General features: G+C 39.9%; 1 protein-coding gene across 6 annotated transcripts in view; it reads left to right on the top strand.

The window, feature by feature from the left end:
• The window catches only part of DSCAM (DS cell adhesion molecule), a 447196-nt gene that overhangs the window by 42926 nt on the left and 379963 nt on the right, over positions 1 to 24307 (top strand). For all 6 annotated transcript variants that reach the window (XM_040055422.1, XM_040055421.2, XM_040055424.1 and 3 more), the window contains exons 2-3: positions 20162 to 20479; positions 22990 to 23136. In XM_040055422.1, the coding sequence (XP_039911356.1) occupies positions 23034 to 23136 (103 nt within the window). In that variant the 5' untranslated portion in view covers positions 20162 to 20479; positions 22990 to 23033. The remainder of the gene's footprint in view (positions 1 to 20161; positions 20480 to 22989; positions 23137 to 24307) is intronic.

Below are 24307 nucleotides of genomic sequence, written 5' to 3' on the forward strand. Positions count from 1 at the left end.
TTGCCAGCTGTCACTGGTAAGCCATTCGCTGCCTGCGATAGCAGGGGGAGGCAGCAGGCCACAGCCAACACGAGCGTGTACATCGTTTGGCAGATTATACACTCTGTAATTAGCAGGAAGTAGAGTGAAACTAATTATTTTTCTCCTCAATTGGGCCAATGACATTTGAGAGGAGGACGGATGTGGTGCTGGATGGGGAAGTTGTGGAGAGGCCACAGATTCCCTCCTTTCCCCCGCTCGCTGTGCTGGTGGTGACCCCACTTCCAGCTGAGAAAAGCTAGGAAAAGCACCTGCACCTCTGCCTTGCTCACAGCCTGTGGGCAGCAGGAGAAAAGCTGTGTGTTTGCTCTACAAACCTTTCCTGGTCTGTGGGAATGATCCCTTTTAACTGAGGAAAAGCTGGGCACGGTTCAGTGCCTCGGGTGTCTCCTGGAGTGATGCTGTGTAGGGCAGGATGCAGGTCTTGAGGGAGGAGGAGCTTTTGTGTCCTCTCACTAAACTTCCAAAGGCTCTTAAATGGCTACAAAGTTCACTGACAGTAGGTTATATCCAGGAAAGTCTGTTTGTGACAAAGGGATGTGCGGTTTATTAGAATATTTAGTTTTGATTTCCTGAGCTAAAATGAAAATCAGTCCGGTTCCATCTTACAGTTCTCATTTGCAAGCGACGCAGCCACCCCTTACCTGCACATATAAGCTGCAGCCTGGAAACCACATCTTTTTTTCTCTCCCCTCTAAGGCTGACCTTTAAAGTTCATTTCTATCTGTGCATTTCCTAGGGAAGACTTTCACAAGGTCAGTTCAAAGACCTTATTATTTGAGTGGAGTCACTTGAAGTACAGTGCATGAGAAGTATACTGCTAGAATATGAACCACTAGAAAATGCATTAAGGGCATTTAGAAACAAAAAAATTAAACAACTGCTGCTTTCTGTCTTTAACACCAAGTGACCTTCTGTGTTTTAAAAAACACTAGCTTTGGCGCTTTTTTTTTTTTTTTTTTTTCCCTATAGCTTGATAAATCTGCTGCTTTATATTTTAGGTGCTGGGCATAGATGGTGTTCTCCATCTCCTGGGTCACTTTAATTAGACCAAGAAGTGTGTGCCAGGTTTTTATTTTACCCTTTGTGTTTTTTTTTGTTTTTTTTTTTTTTTTAATGTTACCTTTTATTTTTATTTTTCTGTCCCCCTACCTTCCATCTTGTGGTGGTCCCTTGAGTTTTGCACTGATCATATTCCTAACAGGTCTAATGACAGTCCCTGAGCTCCCTCCCTGAGCAGATAATTTCTGTGTCTAACTGCTGTTGAAGGTAGTAAAAGCCTAATGTGTGTAGCCTTATTATTTTCTTCCCCTCATTTGTTTTCAAAGCCTTTTCTCTTCATTATGCCAAACAGGAGTGAAGAAGTTCTTTTCAGTGAAATGTTAAGACCGGGAAGGAGTGGGTGTTTATGTGTACTCAGGAAGGGAATTCAACAATAACAAGGCATTTTAGTGTCAGCTGTGTATAAATTAAAGTGCATGTTCCATGTAGACAATGCACATCCTTTAAGAATGATCTATTTGTAAAAAATAGGGTTTTTTTGTTTTTTGTTTTTTTTTTAAACAATAGTGTCTCTCTTAAAAGCATTAGGTATTTCTTCAAAGTAACAATGCTTTTGTATGAAAATTGCTAGTTTAGGTTGACTCCATGTTGTAAAATCACAAAGGAATCTGAGCTGGAGTCTGGAATGCATCAAACAGGTAACGCTGCATTTGCATCAGGATGATGTTTACTGGGCCCTCAAAAGCCAGGAACTGAAAGTGTGCTTCAAGACTCTTGACTTCTCCCTCTTTTCCTGCCAGCTCTTTGTGTGCATCCTGACAAGCCTGGCTCATGGAGTGCTCTTGCCTGGTTTTCAGCTACCGGGTGTTTGTGTCACCGCTGCTCACAGGGTCCGCAAAGGAACCTCGAGGTTCCCCGGCAGTGTGAGCAAACCCTGTGTGCTCAGTCCTGCTTCAGGCAGGAAAATGGAGCTTTGTGTCACATCTTCTCTAGGACACCTTTGAATTCCTGAGGGAGCCCAGCCCGGGCAACTTGTGGTGCCTGGTGTTCTTTGTCCCTTGGATCCTGCCAGCACGGGAGGGATGGACAGTGATGGCCAAGCAGGGATCGATCATTCTGCAGAAAAGCTAAAGCTGTCCCCAAAATCAGGCAGTAATTCAGTGCAGGCTTTGCAAAACAGATTTTAACACTGTGCTTGTGGTAGCAGAATGGCTCGGTGGTTGCAGACCCTTTTGCACGACCAGAGGTGCACGTCCCTGGCATGTCCCTGCCCCCAGCAGAGTTTGCAGCTGCCTCAGTCCTTCCAGTATATAATCATATAATTCATACAGGTTTTGCCCCTCTGCTTCCATTCCCTGCCTTTACACCAGCTCCAGATACCTCATGTAGACCTGACAACTGTGTTGCTGCTGAGTATTTTCTCCTCTTTGATGGTTTCTCTCAGACTGCTTCTTGTGAGGGAAGTTTCTGGTCTCTGCTACAGACAGTTTGGTGTCTGAGTAGGTTTTCTTCCCCTTATGGGACTGAAACGTGCATTTGCAATTGTAATAAATACTGTACTTTATAAAAAAAAAGCTGTAAACATATGTTTTCTTTAACAATGAGGTCTACAGCAAACCAGCTGAGGTTAGGGCTGTTTCGTATATTTATTTATCTTATCTTGTTCCTGTACTTGACATGATAATGAATCATCTCGCCATTCTAATGAAAGTTACCACACATAAGGTTTTCAGAAAGTCAGAATGCAGTTACTGAATCTGATGGTTCGTTAACATTCTGGAATCCCCACAAACTCTTATTTCTTGTCAAGAGTGTTACCTGTGTTTTGCTAAATCCAAATTTAACCTACAAATAATACCAATACTGTTGTATACTGTAAAACTGTATTTAGATGTCAAGCAAATGGAGATAATGGAAAGAGCTGTTTCTGCTTGCACAGGCCTTGGGAAATCTGGGCTATTTTCTTTTTGATCACTTTTTGTTGCTTGCATGTAAGATGTGTTCTCCAAATTTAACATTTCAGATTGAGACACGTGATATCATCTGAGCACAGGCTGCTGGGAAATACAAAACTCACCATCCCCAAAGCAGTTATAGGACTCATCTGATATTTTGTGTATTTTCAAGAGGGAGAAACTAATTATGCTTTTAACAGTGAAAAGACTCACCTTGGTGTGTGATCCGTGTGTCATAATTTGCTTGTCTCTTTTCCCACCAGATCAATTGCAGCTGTTTATTAGTGAGTGGCATGCACAGAATAAGGATCCCTAGGAATAGGGAAGAAAGAAATTTCCATTCTTTTTAATGAGAAGGAACTTAGAATTTAAGACTGTTATAAATCTCCTGTTGAACCTGTTGTATCAGCTAAACAATGAAGGCATCAGGTTTCTATATCATGGAATCACAGGATGGTTTAGGTTGGAAGGAACCTTAAAGATCATCCTGTTCCAACCCCCTGCCATGGCAGGGACACCTTCCACTGTCCCAGGCTGCTCCCAGCCCCAGTGTCCAACCTGGCCTTGGGCACTGCCAGGGATCCAGGGGCAGCCACAGCTGCTCTGGGAATTCTGTGCCAGGGCCTCAACACCCTCCCAGGGAACAATTCCATCCTAATATCTAATCTGAACACATTCTGAGTTTGAAGCCATTCCCTTTGTCCTGTCACTCCATCCTTTGTGAAAAGTCTCTCCCCATCTTTTCCCTTGGCTTTGTGAGCCCAGCGAGGTTCCCGTGGCTCTGTTCTCGAGCCTGCCCAGGCACACACACTGTGTCTGCACGGCGGGATCCATCCCACTGCTGTGGCATTGTTCTTCTAAATGATGTGAAAAACAGCTCTGCTATTTGTGTGCACCTGGTTCAGGATGGGGAGGTGCTGTGCTGGTGAGTGATGGACTAGAAAACCTAACAATACCTTCTTGCTGCTCTGGTTCTTCTGCAGACTGTTCCTTAGGGTGGCCTTTTGTTTAATTCAAGCACAGAACCACTTAATTTTCCCATTTTCAGTGTTGATATTCTGGGAGGCTAAAAAGAACACCTAAGCTCATGAAACCTGATACAAAGGTCAATTTCTGCTCTTCCTCCCCAACGAATCCTTGATGTAATTAAATGTGCAGTACTTGAAGCTTACCCTACTTGCTACTCTTTTTTTTGTTGTTGTTGTCTTGATTAAACATGACAACAGATCAATGGGAGAGTTAAAACAGGCCATTAAAAATAGGCACAGGCCTAAACCAAGTATTTGGTTTCACTGTAGAGTAATAAAAAAACCCAAAATGTTTAGAATGTTTTTAATGGGACAAATTTAGATGTGAATTATATAGGGGATGGGATGGTTTGGTTGGGTGGCATATTCTTTTTTAATTATTTCATTTCAAAGCCAGAAACCTTAGAACAACCCAAGAGGGATTTTACCCATCAGCTCATCTTCCTGGTTTTTTTTTTTTTTTTTTTTTTTTTTTTTTTTTTTTTTTTTCAGTTCATGAACGGAAACGGCTCAAGGTGATCATAATCAATAAAGCCAGATACCTCTCTTTAAATCTGCATGAAGAAGGAAAGGAATGGAAAGATGAAAAAATATTGATGGATAGACCCTCAAAGTTTCTCTGCTGCATCAAGTTCTGTATTAGTAAATGCAAACAAGCTCTAGGGATACCTTGGTATCAGTCTGTGCCCTGAACTCCACTGGTGCTGTTGCACAATCTGATATTTCTACAGATTACATGAAGTCTTCTATTTGATTAGTGTGTCCTTTGTGTCCTGTCCCCTTCATATAAACTTTTGGGTGAAAAAACATTTGGAAGTCGGTATTTTTAATTTTTTTTTTTGTCACTGAGCACTCCTGGCCTTCTGTTTTATTTACTTTGTTCTTCTTGTGCTACGTTTTCATTGATGCATTGAAATATTAGTAAGGCCACATTCAGGACTTGATCCCCTGAGAAATGTTAGATATAGAAACACCTCTATCAAGAAAGATGATGTTTGCAAACCTACTGTCCTGACGATGGGCAAAACTGACTCCTGTGATTATCCTTTGGGCTGGTCATAAAACAAAAGTATTTACCAACACATAGGAAATTTAAAAGCACATCAATTTTTTTCTCTCTTGCTTCTGCTCTCTCACGATTTGCTGCTTGTCAGGTTCATGGGAGCAAAGGAATCTTACTCCTCCTTCCTCTGCCTCCCTTTTACCCCTTTAGTCAGGTTTGTGAGTCGCTGTCACATCTATTTGAGGTTACCTCTGTATCTTAGGCACAGATTAGTGTGTGTGATGGGGTAGCAGCCTCCAGTCGTGGCTTTCCAGTCTTAATATTGATATTTAATGCATAAAGCAAGATTAAAAGGATAAATATTCGAATCTTTGTCACACACAGCATGACCTCCTCACGTCTCACATCCAGACCACTGCAGCTGGCTTGGGCTCTGTGTTTGCAGCAGAATCACCTGCTGAAGACTCAGTCTAAGGCTGATATTTTCTAAACCCTTTGGAACCAGCATAGAGTTTAAAAAAAAAAAAAAAAAAGTAGTAATGTATATGAGACACTTTAATTCCCGTTCATATTCCTATTCTAGCACAAATGTCATTAAATTGTAATAGTGATTACACATAATGACTACTTGATACTTTGATTTTGCTCAAAAGATCCCTTTTATCTCATCATTATTTACACTTTAAACTCTGCTTCAGAATATACATGGCTGTCAATTTGTATGATGCACATACTTAATTAGCTCTGATTAGGAGCAGAAGTGTGTGTGGGAGAAACTATTTTGCCAAATACAGTGATTGTATTAAGCCTTAAATATTATGGTTGGATGTGACTGATGAATGAAGGAGGTGTATGTTTTCAGCTAGGTGGAGTTGGTTCATGAAGATGAGAGGTGAAAGGTGGGTGCTGTGGTTTGGAGCCTCCAGGGAAGGTGATTTTGTCTTGCACAGGAGATGCAGCTGGAACATTCCAAGAGGTACCAGCAACACAGGAAATAATAGAGAAAGACTTGCTTGAAACAGATTGTTTGAATGAAAGGTTGAATTTTAGGAGCACTCTGCTCAGCCTTTTCTTGTAGGTTCCTTTATTGTTTGCCCAACCCCAAAAACTGAGTTTAAAATAAAATAGTATTGAGAAGAAGGAGGAAGACTTAGAGGAAGAAAAGGAAATATTTAAAGGTAAGTTGGGATGTGATACAAACTGAAACAGGATAAGCAAACAGATGGTTTCAAACTTAAAGATAGGGGGATTTGACAAGTGTGGGGGTAATTGGCAAGAAATTCTCATGTAATTGGTGAGAATTTGTCTTCCAGGACTGAAATCTTGAAGAAAAACCACGTTAAATCCTGCAGTCTCAGACAAAAAAGTGAAGGTGAAAGATAGTGAACCTAGAAAATTCCAAAATAACCTCAGTGTTCGAAAACTGACATCTGGGACAAAGCATCCAATCCCCAAGGAACTGATGCTAGAAAATTAATTTGAAATAAGTTTTTAAACTCTGAAAACGCCAGACATCAGATGTGTTCTTGCTATTTTATTTTAGGTACTTAATGTCACGGATTTTTTGTCTTAAAGGACTAAGGTAGAGAACTGTAAGTTATCAGGCCTTAAAGAACAAAGTTTTTAGAGCACATAAATAAATGCAATGTACTGGGGAAAGAAATCTGACAGACTTAGAAAAGGAAAGTTCTGCTTGGCAAATTATTCCAGATTTTTTCTTTGAGGGAATCGAAGCAGGTGGGCAAGGAGAACGGAGTCAGTATAACATAACTGGATCTTTAAAACAAGTTCATCAAAATGTCGTATCAAGCAGTATGGAAGAAAGATGCCATGGGGTAAGAGAGGTCCTTATGTAGATTGATGATAGGCTAGGAAAGAGATAGGAAACTTATAATTGATTTTCCTGCTGGAGAGAAAACGCTGTCAGTGATCTGCGCTGGTTCATGGGTTGGTTGACATAAATGAACTGAAGAAGGTTATAAATATTTAAAAATATTTTGATGCAACGCTATTCAAGAGAGCCCAAAATGCACAGAAGTAGAGCTGCAAAGAGTTAGAAAGATCATACAATAATGGGGAATGAAATGGTGATTGGGGCAGAAAATGAGTGCAGAGCACTGCAAACAGCAAAAGTAATTCTACTTATTTGTGTGATACTGGGCTTAAAATTAGCTGTCACTACTAGGAAAGGATTGTGACAGACCTTCCCTAAACATCCTTTATCAGCCACAGTTGGAGCACAGGTGATGGGTGCTTGGACATCTGGAATAAAACCCTATTCTACTCTTACACAAAAGAAAGGTGATTTTTTTTTTTTTTTTTTTTTTTTAAAGAAACTGGATACTGAAGAATTCTTTTTCCTTTCACTAAGATTCATGTTGAACGATGTCATCCTTCTCCCAAAAGTGATAATAAAATAAACGTGTTTCTGCAGTTACTCTTGAGGCTTGGTCTCTGTAAAGTGCTCCCAAGGAAAACTGGAAGGGGACAGGTTTGTTTAGGCTGAACTGACACCAGGGTGGACAGAAATACCTTCCTTGGCCCCAAGAAGGTGCAAGGACTTCATTTGCATTGCACTTCAGTGAAAAAGTTATTCACTATTTTTAAAAAAACTAATGGGAAACACGGCAAAGACCCAAGCTCAGGTTGTCACTGGTATTTAGGTGTTCAAATTTCAATTAAGTTCAAAGAATGCTGGTTTTTGCTGTTGGTCTTTGAGGCTTGTGATTGCCTTGATGTGACACAGAAATCCTGATGGGGGGAGCAAAATGGAAACAGGATTTTCCAAGTAACGGCTCAGCAAGTCGTGTGCTTATTTTTCGGGTAAACAAAGAGGCCTTCAAGGCAAGCTAGTCTTGTATTTTGTCAAGAGTATATAATATGTAAATCTGTGTTATACACTTATTCTGTACATCTTCATAATATTTTCTTATATATTTCTATTCCTCAACTGATTAACATGCTAAACGTGCCATTTCCAAATTGAATGTTATCCTGGCATCATTCAGAATGTTAAAATACTCTTGGATAACTTATTTTTACACTGGTAGTGTCTCCCCTCCATTTGTAGATGCGATATTAATATTGAGTGATGTTGCTCTTTTAATTTGTTTGAGGCATATTTATTTTCTTCTTCTGTAAATTTTTCCTCCTCCAGAAAAACCCAAATTCCTGAGATCTTGTCTCCCACTGAGGAAAAGAAATTCCTCATGGATTGTGTCTATTTTATAATAATGCTAATATACTTATTTCTTTGTATGCTATGTTGTGTGAATTATACAGCAAACCCATGACCAAGAGGGTACCAGACTGCAGTTGCTAAAGGCAGTGATCATTCCATAAGTTGTTTGTTTGGATTTGTGATGAAAAAAATTAAATCCTGAAGACTTTTTTTAGACCTAGTCCTTTTCTCTTTTTTATCCTCTTTTCCTTTCCCCTTCAAGTGTTAGGTAGAATGAAAATTCTTGAGTTTTTTGGTATTCTTTTTAATTGAGATTGCAGTAGCTTGTCATAGCTCTATTCTTCTACAAAAATAGCCATGAATGCCAGGGCATTTTCCTTTCCTTTAATTTAGTGAGATACAAACAAAAATCTGTACATCATGGGGATCCTGGAAGCAGTTTAGGAAAAAAATGTGAGCAGTAACCAAATGGTAATGCTGCTTCTCTTTTTCATTATAGAATGGAATCACAGAATGGTTTGAGTTGGAAGGGAACTAAAAGCTCATCTCATCCCCGCCTCTGCCATGGGCAGGGACACCTTCCACTGTCCCAGGCTGCTCCAAGCCCCAATGTCCAACCTGGCCTTGGGCACTGCCAGGGATCCAAGGGCAGCCACAGCTGCTCTGGGCACCCTGTGCCAGGGCCTGCCCACCCTCACAGAGAAGAATTTCTTCTCAGTATTTAACCTAACCCTTCTGTCTTTCAGTTAAAGGCCTTTTCTTCTTGTTCTGTCACTGCATGTCCTTACATCCTGTGTACACTTAAATTATGTTGTAATATCCTATCCTGTTTTGTTGTAGCATGTGTGTTACCCTCTTTCTCTCTCAGTCCTGGGTTTATTTTCATGATTAATAGAGCCAAATCACTTTCAGAGCCTATCACCAATTTCATTATTAAAATAATAAATATATACTAATTGTTACTAATAATATATGCATTAAGATAGTATCTATCTGCAACTCCTGTTTGCTCTACAGCAGTGAGACTGCTCGGATCTGCTGGTGCTGGTTGTTTGTGCTGGAACAGAAGAAATTGCTATGTGGGCTTTGTGAGTTTCTCCTTCTTTTCCTCCCTCTCTCCTCTTTATTTTTTGGATGTTCATTGAGAGCCATCCCCTGAGCAAGCCAGGCAGCTGTGCCCTCTTCACTCCTCTGCTGGTGCTGGGTTTGGAGCACGGGGAAGGGCTGCCCTTGTTCTGCTGCTGTGACTCAGCCCCGGCTGATATGACAGAAGAGATGTCAGGAGGAATTCAGTCACACTCAGGGCTTGTCCCCACGGCTGGAAAAATCCAGCACGGATGCAAAGCAGCATTAGGGCAGCAAAATGTTTGAGACGTGCTGCGTGTTCTTCAGGGTCTTGAGAACCCTCACCAGGGGAGGAAATCCAAATGCCAGGTGGATCTGCGGTCCTGGAGGGATTTCTAATCCAGGCAAGGGGTTGTTCCACAGAGCAATTTCCAGATTCCACGTGTTCCCTCCCTTCAGATTGATGCTCAGGGGTGTATATATTCTTGCCTGTGACTTGGGAATTTCTTCCACCCTACATTTGCATATTTAGGGAATAAGGACTTGTACTTGCATAAATCACTTGCAGTTAACTTCGACGTCAAAGAAGAATCATGGTGGTGAAGTGGGGGACAGTAAAATTAACACTTCCAAAATGGAAATGCTCTTATACCACAATATTGTATGAAGTTTGATGCAAAAAAATGCTTCACACTAATATTGAATTTTGTCTTTGATGGTGGTGATGGTGGTGAATTTGGACTGTTAAAAGGCTACAGTCTTTGTTCAACATTTCCTAACTAGGAAATCCAGTAGAGTTCAGTTCTACTCATCTCTTAAGCAGTTTCTGGAAGAACTCTGTTTTTCAGGAAGTGCTACAAAGGTTGCTCTGTTATTATTCCCATGATGGGCAGGTTTTTCATTTTCCTTTAGCAGGGACTACCTAATGTAGCACCTAATGGTGTCAGTGTTGGAAATACTGCGCTGCCAAAGCTTTCACCTAATTCTCCATGCAATTTCTTTCAACACCCAGAGTATTTAGCAATGTTTGTGTGATTTCTTGCAGTAAAACCTCGTGTTTTGTATGCTGATGGCAGCCAGCACGTTTCAGATTTTCTTGCTTGTCCTTGCTGGATGAGCTCACTGATGGTGTCCAGGTAGAAGCTGTTCAGGCTCAGCCAAACCCCAAACCTCCATTCTTACCTTTCCCTTGGGGCAGTATTGTTGTCCCTCTAATGCCTTGGGAAGGCTGACCTGAAACAGAGACTGGACAGAGTTAAAGGATAAAGCAGATATTTATTAAAAGGCCTTTAAGGGTACACCTTGGGTAGGACAAGAGCCCGGCCAGGGCTACACCCAAGGTGGACCCAAAATGGTCATAAAATGGACACCCGGTCACAAGGTGTTACACTTTTATAAGTTTTGATCCATTTGCACATTGGGGTTCAATTGTCCAGTTACAGCTTCAGGTTGTGAGGTCCCATCCTTCTTGTTTCTCTGTTCAGCCACCATTGTTTGTGATTTTGGGCCTGAAAATTGTACTGGTTGTCCTTGGTCTTCAACAGGAAAAGGATTTGTTTTGTCTCTCTGCTCTGTGCAGAGAGCTGAGTGACACTGAATGTGAGCTCAGAACTGCACCCCTAGGCAGCACAGAATCTGAAAAACATCAAAGATGAAACTTAAGGCATCACCTCAATGCATCCAAGAAAAACTCTTTTCCTCCAAAGTGGCTCAGTATGGGGGAGGAGTAGGATACAACCAGGCATCATTGAGATTCCCCCTTCTGTTTTCCTTCCCCCTTCTCTCCTCTCACAGTTTTGGAGCAGAGCTTTCTGTGGTGTATGTTCAGCCCTGTTTTGGATTTACAGAAACTTTTAAGGCAGTCAATTTTCAGCTTTAACAACAACATTTACATCCAGGTTGCAGATGCAGGAACCCGTTGAACTTGCCATCATTACTGGTGAGAACTCCTGAAGGCTTCCTGAGGGTATAAGTAACATTACAGAATCATGGAATAGTTTGAGTTGTAGAAGACCTTAGAGAGATTCTCAACTTCCACTGTCCCAGATTGCTCCAAGCTCCTGTCCAACCTGGCTTTGAACTCTTCCAGGGATGGGGCAGCCACAGCTTCTCTGGGCACTCTGTGCCAGGGCCTCACCATCCTCACCTTAAAAAATTCCTTCCTGATATCTAAATCTACTTTCTTTCAGTTTGACGCCATTTAGTTGCTTTATATTTTTGTGGCCCACTTTTGTAGGTACTTGGGAATAAGAGTGGTGTGGAGCAGCAGAGCTGCGAGAGGTCGAGATTTAAAAATCCCTTGACCTTTTGGGTCTTTTCTCCTTCTTCTGTTTCCTAGCTGGGTAGGATAAGGTCCTGTTTATTATTTTCACCAAAAATTTTGATTTATTTTGCTTTCCTATTTGTGTGGAAGAGAAGATTTTTTTTAAAAATTTGTCTCTTTCCTGGACAGGTCTAATAAAAAGTATGCTCAGCCTTGCTGTTCATTTGTAAAACTCTGTTGTCCCATTAGGATGTGAAGTTGGTGGCTGTCAGGACTCTCTCAGAAGCATTAAGTCAACTACAGCATTTTGAAGACAAGCCCCAAATTGGGTTTTTGGGTTCAAGAAGCACAGATGCATGATTTTTTCCATAGATTGACGGTTATCTGGATGTTTTTGTTTTTCTTTTTACTTTTTTTGTTTGTTTGTTTGTTTGGTGGTGGTAGTGGTGGTGGTATTCTTTTAACCATAGATTATTCCTTTTTAGCTGATTAAAAGCTCCCATCATTCACATCTATTACCTTTGCCACTCTGCATTTGTGGATCCCACCAAAACCCACCCTTCTCTCCCTGCTTTGTGAGTTCTGCTGCTTTTTATAGTTTCACCTGAGGACCTTTTCTTTTAATTGTGGAAGCCTGCTTTGATTTAATGGAAGTTTCTGTCCTCTGAGAATGATAATGTAAGGCTGAGTGCTTTTTTTCCATAGTGATTATTATTTGTGGGCAAAACCAACTGCATACTTAATTATCCTCATTAGTGGTTCTGATTTTGAAACTGATTCAAATGAGTAACCGTTTGGAATAAAAGGTTGAGCACTGGCACATTGAATCAGAGTAGCAATTTGACAAAACATAATTTTTTGTTGGGTTTTTGGTGGACACATAGCAAATTTGTATTGCTGAGCCCTAAAATACTGGCTACTCTTACACAACATACAATGCAGGAAATAGTTCCGCATTTCGAGATTTTATACTGTGGGAAGAATAGTGCTCTCCTTTCTTAAAACTCTTGTGGGTGGTGGTGCTTAATTGGTCTTTTTGTAATTGTATTAGTTTAATATCTTCATCTCTTTGCTAATGATATTTTTAATATCAAATAATACTGGGCAATTGATTTAATTTTGTTTTCCACAATAAAGCTATTTTGATTTTAGCATTCTCTCATAATTCTTCTTTTGGGCTGCTTGTTTCACTCTTCTTCATTTTATTAATTCCTTTTTATTAAAACTGACTTTGGATTCTGGTCAGAGCATCTTTATCCAGTGCTGTTTTCCTCTTCTTGAAGTTACTTATTTTGCCTCCACCTGAAACTTATTCCCTGTGTGAGCTGTGTTTTACCCTCCTTCCCCTCAAACAATGAGGAATGTTCAGTCCCCATCAATTTAGAGGAGCAAAAGAAATCCCTGTCCAGAGCCAGAATCAAAGCCAAAGTTGTAAAAGTGCGCTTGCTTTACCCTTGCTCTAATAAAATTTACAATATTTATCAACCTCGTGTGTTAGTCATTAGATAAAACCCCTAGAGGGAGACACGATTATTGTAATGCCTCATCACTCTGATCTTTCCACAATAGCTGCAGTAATTTCTCTAGGTCACTTTGCATAGCCTGTTACTGGATAATTGAGTAGTGATAATAACATCCTTGTTTGTAAGTGTCTAATCAGGTTTTGATTCTTTTCAAATAAGGCTTTTTTTTTTTTTTTTTTTTTTTTTTTTATCTCTCTTTTTTGAATCTCAGTCTTGGTGATCCAGTATAGAATCTTGAAAAAAAAATTAAAAATCATCCTAAACAGTGACACAGCTCATCAGTATCGCAGTCTCCCACCCACCCACCCACCCACCCACCCAGGCTGTCTCTCCCTGCTCTGTATTGAGTAATCAGCATATTTGTTATTGCATTTGTAATGTTTCTACTACTGGTTTGAAAGGCACAGCAGTGCATTCAGAAGTGTTTCCTTTATCAGTTCTCTGTGTGTGTGTGTTTATGCAGAAAAGATTATCTTAGCATACTCTATTGTTTGGATGTCAACAGGGTAATTAACCTGTAGTATGATCCTGGTAATTCAGTTTCCTTAAATATAATTTATTGTTTAGATGGCTTCAGCCATTTTCCCACAAAAGTTGATTTGGTTTTTTTTTTTTTTTTTTTTTTTTTTTTTTTTTTGGACTGCTTTTTGGATTAATTCCATTAAATTGTCTCACAAGATATTTGTATTTACAGTGAATAATCAATGTTTTATGTTCCTCTGTTAGGGAGGTTTTCAATATTTTTTTGCTGATCATATGAAAAATGAGGTTTAAATTCTCACTTAAAAAAAAATTCTATTGTTTTGCTATAATTGGGTCTTTTTGTTCTCTCTAGGTCTCTGCCTCACAGACATATGTTTTTAATGACTGTGGTCACAAGGATGTTTTCTTGCTTGCTTTTACTCTGATTTCAGGCCAGTGAGAAAGGAGCTGTCTGGCAGATAGCAAATCTCTCGAGAGTGATGAGATCCTGGGGAGTTCCTTGAGTCTTAACATCCTTCTGACTTCCACGTGCTTTGTTACCATTTTTTTTTCATTTTGCCAAATGATTCCTTTTATTTAATCTCTTCCCTGTCCTCTTTTGGGGATGAAAGGGAACATCTGGTGTGGCTCTTGGGGATGATTCTGTGCAGGGCCAGGGGTTGGACTTGATGATCTTTGTTGGTCCCTTCCAACTCAGGATATTTTGTGATCTTTGTCTTTTCTTGCTCTGATTCCACTTTATCTTTTTATGCGCCAATTCCTGCACCACCACCACCACCAAAAAAAAAAAAAAAAAAAAAAAAAAACCAAAACAAACAACGACAACAACAACAACAAAAAAAAACCAAACAAACAAACAAAAAAAAAAACACAAAACAAAACAAAAAAAACTAAAAAACCCCCCATCCTGTTTTTGAATTTTCTGAAGGCTGGAGATCCATTTAGGAATTGCTGGTGTAAGGACGGGCAAAGGTTGTGATGCTTTTAGGCTCATGCATGAGGCAGACAGGCTGAGCTCACAGAACAAGTATCTATAAATGTAGGCAGCAAATGTCCACCCAGAAGGTAAAAATGTTGGGGAACCTGTGCTGAACTTCTCCAGTTAAGTGAGATGTTAAGAAGGTTGGGAGGTTGTCCTAATCCCTCTGTCTGCTGGAGATGGTGGACCAAGTGAAGTGACGGATTTGCCCCATCAAGTCTGAGCCCAGGCTGTGTTTTTCTGACGTTACCTGTGGAGAGAGCTCAAAAATCTGCTCTCCTACCCAAGGCACGATAGCTGAGGCCTTTTAGGGAAAGGCTTCTTCCAGGAGGCATGCAGGATATTGGTATTTTATTGTTTTTCTTAAACTTTGATTAGAGCTTGATGAGCTGATAAGAATCCACAGGTTCTTACCCCTTAAACTTCTTAAGGGATTGTGTCTCATGCTGCTTTGCATCTGTTTGGAAAACTTTTTCCAAATGTCAGCTTTTTCTGCAATGTGTTGTCCCACCATGGAAAAAAGAAGTCCCAGCTGTCTGCCATTCCAAATAATTCAGCACTAGGAGCTTAGACTTTATGAAATACTGTCCTTTCTTTCTTTCTTTTTTTTTTTTTTTTTTTTTTTTTTTTTTTTTTTTTTTTTTTTTTTTTTTTTTTTTTTTTTTCTTAAATACTCCTTGGGATTGCTTCTACGTTCCTTGTGTTTAGGCAGCTGTATTTAAACTTGAGAAATTATTACATTTTAAGGTGGCAATTTATGCAATCCAGTAAATCTGAAGGAAATACTTGATTGTAGCCCTGTTCCTCAATCACAACCTCATTGAGGAGAAAAGGAGAGGGAACACTGATATCCAAAGCTGTGGCAAACCTGAAGTTCCACTGTAACAGAGTTCAGGCTGTTCCTACAAACCTGCTGTAGTGCAGGAGTGCAGTCAAGTGCTTAATTACGTAATTTATCTTTTCTGTTTTGATTTTTTATTTTATCTAAATAATCTCAGTGGTCTCTTGGCTCCAGACTTTCACTTTGATTCATATCTTTTAATTTATCTATATAAATATTTCATGCTGGATTTGATTAATCAAATGGATGAGAACTAATTTTTCCCTTAGTTTGAAGTTGTTATTCATTTAAGACCAAACTTTGCACTTGCAAAGACATTACAGGAACAGCATTTAGTCCTTGAAAAGGGTACAGGAGGTGAATTAAATATAAGTATCAATTAATTGTTCAGAGACATTTTATTCATATTTTTGAGTGTGCTGACTGGTCTCTCGACCAGAAGTATTTCAGCTCTTTCAAGAGCTAAAGAGAAAACTGGGGCTTCAAATGGCCAATTGCAGAATATGGCAAGAGGGCTTTAGGAGAGCATGAGGCCCAAAAAGAGAACTTCAAAATCACAGAAGTGTTATTTAAATTTACTGAAAGATGAAAGAGCACATGATGAAAAGGAATTATGTACAACTCCAAGGCTCAACATTGTATTCTGGCACTGAGTTGAACAGACACAAAGTTTTCTTTTGTTCCACGCGAACTCCAGGAACGTTTTCACTTTCACTTTAGGGTAAAGGTTCTTGCAGGTGAAGCAACCTGAAGGGGGGACATGGTGGAGGAAAGGAAGAGGATGGGTGGTTTCGTGATTTGCTTTTGCATATTTTCTCTCATCTCTTCGTTGGTGCTGATCCCTCCCTGTCACCAGATCCTACACGGGGATTGTAATGTGATAATTTAAATTTAGGATCTTCTCTCACACCCCTCAGTGACACCCCCTTCTGCCTAGTAAAAGGGAGGATTGAGAAACAGCAGTTTCAGCCTGGTTTGCCTTGTGAAGCCTTGAAAAATCCCAGACTCAGAGGCAAGAGGTATTGGCTAGGTCCTTGTAGAAGACCTTCCAGTCTACATGCAGGAGTTGGAGACCTGGAGGAGTGACTTGGAAGAGTGACCTGCCTTAAGAGAGAAAGTGTCATCTCTGGAAAAAAAAAAAAAAAAAAAGAAAAATCAGTCTATTCTGTGCCAACAACTACAGGTGTTGGAAATGCCAGACAGCCTAAATCCCCAGAGCTGTGTGTCCATCCTGGTTTCACCTGCCCAGCCCGGCTCGCGGTGCTCAGTCTCCCTTGCTGGGGGAGATCAGATCACAGCCCCACCGAGCAGCTTCTAAAGGATCAGTTTATTTGAAAAGAGATCTCCCAAATGCCAACAGAAATTTTGCATCTGGGTGATGTATCCAGCCCTTTGCTAAGCACAGCAGTGTTGTCTCCAATCCGGAGAAACTTCCTTGGCTATAATGTTGTGTCAGTTCCCCTTCATGGCTTCAAGTACTTGAGAGTAAGGAGTATTGTTTGAATTTACAAAAACTGTATCCACCTCCCATCTCCTTCCTTCTCTGCCCTCTATTTTTCCCTCCCCCACACCTCTCTCCAAATTCTTGTAGGAGTGTGATCCTGGCATCTCTTGAGCCTTAGACTCCAGAAGTGCTTCTTGTCCTCTGATCTGATAAACTGTTGATGTTTTCCTTTAACCACTTAGCTTAAGACACAAATCCCTGCCTTTTTGCCCCAAAGTGCTTGCAGGTGCAGATTGTTTGTCACCTTTTCATTCTGGCTGGGGCAACTGAGCACTGTTGAGGTGCAGCCTTGCTCTTGTTTCCCTCAAGAATTATTGGTTTGGTAATAGATAGCCCTTATTCAGAAATAATCTTTGTCTTTTCTTCCCTTACACTGAGAAATGATGTGATCTCTGTCCAGGCCAAGTGCAGTCACTCAGCTGCAAGAGTTTTCAGTTCTGCCTTGGGTATTATTTTCTCTTCTATGATTGCCTTTTTTTTTTTTTTTTTTTTTTTTTTTTTTTTTTTTTTTTTTCCCATTCTTCATGTATTTCTCTATTTCTCTTTGCTACGTTGTTTCCATAACTTTAATCAGTTTCCCTTACCACTCTCCCTTGCAACTCTTAGTCAGAGTTGCTTCTGCTTTCTGAAGAATACAGTGTTTAGCTGGATCATATTCTATCATTAAGTAACATATAATTAATTACAGATCGCCTTTGACTTGTCTCAGTTTCAGTTAGGTTTCGATAAACCACTTGTTCTGTCATTCAGCTATTCCTTTTCTTCCTATGGAATGCTGAGGAGAAATATCTTTTTAATAAAAGCTTCCAAAATCCCATTTTTGTCGTTGGATGTCTCCAAGCAGCTTACACAGTGAATTCCACCACAAAAAGCATCTGGGCTGTCAGCATTGTGTGTAAGTGTGTGTATTACAGCAGTGTGATTGTTTTCCAGGGATCTTGGTGTGTTTGTGGCTGCCATTAAAATGAATGCCTGGCAGATGCTGGTATAAAAAGGGAAGCACTATTGTACTGGCTGATGGGTGGAAAGTTTGTCAAAAGTAGTGAAAGCTTCTACAGGGGATAAAAAGCAGCTGGAGAAATTCATTGTTCTGTGCTGCTAGTATGAGTCTCTAGTTCAGCTGTGCCGCATTTGATTGGGAAGTTCGATTCTATGGAAGTGTCAAACAGGGTTCCTGATATTTTCTATTTTTATGGACTTCGTAATATGGTATTTACCTCTTTGTTCTTGGCCAGGAAGGCTACTGGACTTGCTCGAATGTGTGCTAAGAAGCAGCACAGCATAATAAGAGCTGGCAAATGCAAATTGTGTTTATTACTTCTACACGAATGTCTGGTTGGCCAATGGAAATTTAAATGCCCTGTTGTTTGTTGTTTCATTTGTATTTGTAGAGAAAAGCTTGTACAGCAGATGAACAATGCTAAATTGTTTGGGTTTTTTTTTTTTTTTCAGTTCTCCATTATGTTACCAACAATGCTGTTCTCTGCTTCAAAGTACAACTATAATTAGAAATGTGATTATGTAAAAGTGGCAGCATCTTATTCACTCCTTCTGAATGAGGACCCAGCTTCTTCCTGTGCTTAGTCCAATTGTGCCTATTTTTGCTTTCCAGATGCCTGAGTTCCTCTTGGGATTGCACCCACTAAGTGGAACTTTTCTTTCAGGGGACTTTATTCTGTGCTGGCACCTGCCTCATCTAAATGCAGGAGCTCAACTCCAGAGTTGAAATTTCTCCTTTCTGAAGCTCCAAATGCCTTTCAGCCTTCTCTGTGCCACTCATTTATCTGTCTCCTGTGTGCCAGATATCTTTCCCTATTGGAGAGGGTGTCTCCCTTTTTTTTAATTTCCAGGGATACCAAGAGCCAGTTTTGCTCTCTTTTAAGTCTCTCCTGATGATATTTAGGATGAACACTTTCCCACCTTGTATCTTTGCAAGATATCAAAAGAGAGAAGGAAAAAATAGTCTGATTTGTGCTCCAAACTATCATAAAATGCAATGGCAGAGTTAGAAAAGAGAGTTCAGGGTTTAGCATTGGGGCTGCAAGTTCTTCCTGCAGGATAATAGAATGTGCAATAATAATTGTGCAAATGAAGGCTACCCTAAAATCTGTCTCATCACTGCTCACTGGGATCTCCTCCAGTGAGGTCACCTTTTCAAAAACCAACCCCTTACTAGCCTTGCTTTAGAAAATCCTGTCAGAATCTACTGCTTTCAAGATATAGTGAAACATCCAAATCTCTGTGTTTGTGTCAAGCAAAACTGACAAGTTTTTTTTTTACAAGTGAGCATTATATGCAAATATAAAACAGATTGGCAGCATTGGAATATATCTTACCATTTATTGGAAAACAAAAATCATGTGTTAGACTTATCAGCTTTCCAAGAGAGGTTTGGAAGGTACTTTAGAGGAAAAGTTGGGGGACTTTTAAACCACCTGGAGACTTCAAACCCTCCAGGTGAGAGCTGAATAGCCCGTGGCAGAAGTGGTTAATCTGATGCTCTGACTTATATTGACTCTTTCCAGTGATACAGAACCTTCAGTTCAAGGTTGGGAGTGGAACTCCCTGGAGTCACATGGATGGCAGCACCAAGATTGTCACCTAGGTTTAGAGGTCTTTGCTAGAAAAACCTGACCAGATGATATAAAGCATTTACTAAGCTGTATCTGTATTAAGTATAGAAGTGCATTATGATTAAAGAGTTCTAAGAATTTTTTTTTTTGTCTCCTCAGTTCTTTTTTATTACTTTATATATATATATGTGTGTGTGTATGTGTATATATATATATATATATATATATATATATATATATATATATTTGCCATGGAAAGACTGTAAAAATAAATTTAGGGATGCCAACGGAGGCTGCCTCTGTGTTCTAGGCAGAAATTTAGTCACTGGAAATTTTGTAAAAGCAGATTACTGATAGATTTTTGCAGGCTGTACTAAGACTACTGCCTCAGCAAGCGCAGAAGTGAGCGGATCTGTATCTGTTTACACCGAAAGGGGTTCCTCATTCTACTTTTGGGTGTAAACCACTTCCGGGGTGTTTAACCTGGCAGTATTTTCTTAGAAAAGGAGAAACATTTTATTATTTTATTTATTTATTGGAGCTGACATTAGCATCCAGATGCTTTGGTTACCTTCCCCGGGCGCTGTGTTTGACTTGGCGTCATCGTCGAATCGTTTCGCGCGCGGCTGAAATCTCTCAGGTTTTCAAGGTCTGTTTTTTATGGTTTTTTTTTTTTTTTTTTTTTTTTTTTTTTTTTTTTTTTTTGTCTTTTTGTCTTTCAGTTTTCAGTGAAGAGCTGCACGCCAGTCTCTATTTTGTCAATGCATCTCTGCAAGAGGTAGTGTTTGCTAGCACCACAGGGACTCTGGTCCCCTGTCCAGCAGCGGGGATCCCCCCGGTGACGCTCAGATGGTACCTAGCGACGGGCGAGGAGATCTACGATGTCCCAGGGATCCGCCACGTCCACCCCAATGGCACTCTCCAAATTTTCCCCTTCCCTCCTTCAAGCTTTAATAACTTAATCCATGATAACACTTACTATTGCACAGCTGAAAATCCTTCAGGGAAAATCAGGAGTCAGGATGTTCACATTAAGGCTGGTAAGTAGAGTCTTTTGTTGGGTTCGGGCTGGATTGGTGAGGGAGGGAACCTGGGCGTTTCAAAGAGTAGCAGCAGATATCAGTCAGGGGAGGTTGGCCAGAAGTGTAACCTCTAAACTGTTAACAATATCAGGTCATATTGTGAATTCTTTCCTCTCCTCCCCAGTTTGAATTATTCTGGTGCTGAAAATTCAGCTTTCCAAAGATCAGTTGGGCACAAATATACGGAGAAGCAAACCGATAGTCAAATCAACAATCAAACCATGCTCGCACATTAAAGAGCTGTGTGCAAAAAAGATGGATTTTGTGCATGGGCTGGAGGAGAAGAGGAATTCTTGGCCTAAAATCACACCCCTCCTCCCTTGTTTGTGGTCACTTGTGCTTTGTTTTGAGAGAGGTTTGTGTCCCCTGCAATGATTCAGCAGCTGATCCTAAAATATGCAAATGAGCAGAATGGTTTTACATCTGCTTTCTGAACTGACCAGGTCAGCCAGTGGGGACTTACAGAGGGATCAAAATCAGGCCTTTTGTTAAAACTCACAAACACATGATTGCGCAGATTTTGAAGATTTTGGTCTGCTTCAGTTAATTAAAATATTCAAACAAACAAAACAAACAAACAAAAAATAGTCTGGGAGCTGACCCTTGGCAAATGCAAATCCTTGGAAGCTCTTTATTGTTGGTGGAGCTATGCTTGACTTTTCTCAGAAGAGAACACCCTCTCCTCAGGAGATTTGTCTTCACAAGAGTTCCAAAGGGAAAAAAAACCCTGTGAACAGTTAACAAGTAGATTTGCCCGAGACTTTCTTTTTAAATAATAAAATGCAGTCTCTTCTTCTTAACAAAAAGTTAACATTCAGAGATCTGTAGTTTGTATGCAGCTGGGAAGCAAGAATAAAAACCAGGTTTCCATGAAATTCATGTCTCATGAAAATTTCAGTCTAGGAAAGTGGGTTTTCTTGCACAAGAAGCGTCCAGTAGAAGCAAGTTATCATGTTGCATATATGGGGAGTTTTTTGATGTTCTCCTTGTGAAATTATTTAGTTGTCCATAGGAAAAAAATAGCTTGAAAATCAAAAATTCATATGAACACATTGTAACCAACTTTGTTTGAAACTCGGTTCTGGTTTTTGAGATTTAATTTTACTTTCCTGGATTTGTGGGCAATTTCTTGGGTAGAATTATATTTTGAGACAATATTTATTTTTGTCTTTTCTGATGTGTCTGCATTTTGAACATCTTTTGGGCAGTATTATTTTCCAGGATAGCTTTCCAATTTTTACATTTCTTAGCTAAACCAATGTGGTGATACAAAGGAGGCTAAAATCTGCAGTGTTGTTGGCTAAGGCTCTGAACTGATGTTCCTTTAGGTGTAAAACCTTCATCCATGGAACCCCAAAACAAGACTTGAGAAATGAACCTTGCAAATAAAACAGGATATTAAAAAGGACTTTTCTGTTGGGACTGTAGCTACTTGGCTCAGAACTCTCCAAACTGTGTTTTCCTGTGATTGAGGGGTTACAGAAGCCCTTGGAAAAGATGCTCACTGATAGCTGTGGTCTGCCACCTTCTCCATGAACTCTTGCTCACAGAAATGCTCATCCCTCACAGAATTATTTCAGGATTTCCCTTCTTTCCATTCTCCTACCCAGTGCAACTTCACCTCATCCCAGCAATGTTAGTTTGGTGTGGTGGGGATGATTTTTCCAGTTGAGCTTTTATCATCCCTGTCCATCCAGTTGTTCTTTTTTCTTTTTTTTTTTCATTAAATTAATTCTTTCAGACTCAAGACAAATAGTATGTTGACTCCAAACATTTTTTGAATCAAGTTGGATTTTATTATAATGCGGTTTTGTTTAATACATTTGTGGCTTTGTTTCTAGTTTTGTGGGCTTTTTTTTTTTTTTTTTTTGTCGTTGTTGGGGTTTTTTGGTATTTTTTTCCCATTACCTGATCTCTTTCAGAGCTGGTCAATCAAATGTAGCTCTCCTCTTACTCTCATTTCTCTGTGTTCCTGACACACATTTCTTTTTTTCTCTCTGTCACCTCCATCGATTTTCTCCTTCGGCTCACTCTTCTTCAAAATCCTAAATGAGACTGACCTTCTCTTCTCCCCTCTGGACGTCTAATTCACACACAGCACCTGCATGTGCCTCTGTGCTCTTGGATAGAGCAGAAAACCCTTTGTGAAGGGAAGTGTGGCTGGGGAAACTGCACGAGTAACACAGAACATAACACCACTTACCCACATAAATATGCAGCTCCTACCTGAGCATCCCAGAACTGGGTGAGGAAAGAACACAGAGGAAGAGATGCAGACTTTGAGGAAACAGAAAGATCTGAGAACGCTTTTGTACCAGCTTGCAATCAGCCTTGTAAATGTGTGTCGTTCACTGAGATAAAAGCCCACAGCCTGATTCTGGTGGGGGGCACTCTGCAAGGCTAACCGAGGAAGAGGGTGAGACGCGGGGCTGCAATTTATTTAACAAACCTTTCTCTCGTCCCTGCAGTTTTACGGGAACCCTATACAGTCCGTGTGGAGGACCAGAAAGCCATGAGAGGCAATGTAGCAGTGTTCAAGTGCATTATCCCCTCCTCTGTGGAGGCATACATCACTGTTGTCTCATGGGAGAAAGACACAGTCTCGCTTGTCTCAGGTAGGCCCTTATGGATTTTATTTTTATTTTTTTTTCCCAGCTGGCAATGGCAGAGATGTTTCCTGTTTCTTTTCTTCCCCTCAAAATGCCTGGTGTTTACTTTGGTTCAGTTATAACTGGGTGGGATGTCATCCTCCCAGTAATGTATTTCACTTCAGCGTCGCCGCATCCCTGTGACTCTGTGTGTGTGACATGAAGGCTTCAGACAGCCCAGCTTTTCTAGCCTGCTTGAGGGGAAAACAACGTGTTTTTTGTTTTATACCAGACATAAAACCAGCTTTTGGCTGCTGTGGCAGTGGGTTTGCATTTTAACTTTGATGAAGAGCTCCTGCATGCCAAAGAAATTCGAGTGTCATAGACATGTGCTGGGTTGTAATTGTTTTTAGTAGTGATGTTACTCGTGGATTAGGAGAAATCCAGAGTCTAAATTAGTTTGGTTATGTTTAAACGAGGTATGTAATCAATATTTATAGTTTCATAGCATTTTCATCCCAAATATCTTCACAGATAACAGTGGAGGCTTAAGCTCTGCTGTAAACTGAACATATTGAAGTGAAACAATCTGTACTAAAGCAGTAATGTGCATTAATCTATTTACTGATAGAGGGAGAAAATGTAAGGCATTGTTCAGGAATTTGGGCAAAGAAAATCTAACATTTTAAAGCATAAAATATTGTAAGAAATTAATGGAAGAATGAATAGGTAGGAGAAATATTTTCAGTATGGTGCATATCTGAATTAAATATAATGCAGAGTGCAGCTGTTGTTACACATACAAATGATTTATGTGTGCAGAAATTGGAAATGTATTGTTCCAGGGCTGTGCAAAATGGAAAAAAATAGTTTGAGTTAAATGTTGCTGCAGAGTCTACTCAGGGATCTATTTGTGATGCTCAAGTATGTGAAAATGTTTCTGTACACCTCCTCAGTATATTAATAATTTTTATTTTCTGACAAATTGTGTCATTGACGGCAATACCTGTGTCTCTATATGGCTCATATTATAGATTTAATTTCCCTCCATGTTTTATTGATTCCTGATATCACCTTGCAATGCTTTTTTTTTTTTTTTTTTTCAAAAATTAGAATTCAAAGACCTTTCTAAGCACTTGATAGATATTTAAAAACTGTGTAATTGATGGTCAGTTGTTCTGTGTTGCTAGTCCACAGT

This window comes from Hirundo rustica, chromosome 2 (genome assembly GCF_015227805.2).
Source record: "Hirundo rustica isolate bHirRus1 chromosome 2, bHirRus1.pri.v3, whole genome shotgun sequence".
Taxonomy (NCBI): Eukaryota; Metazoa; Chordata; class Aves; order Passeriformes; family Hirundinidae; genus Hirundo; species Hirundo rustica.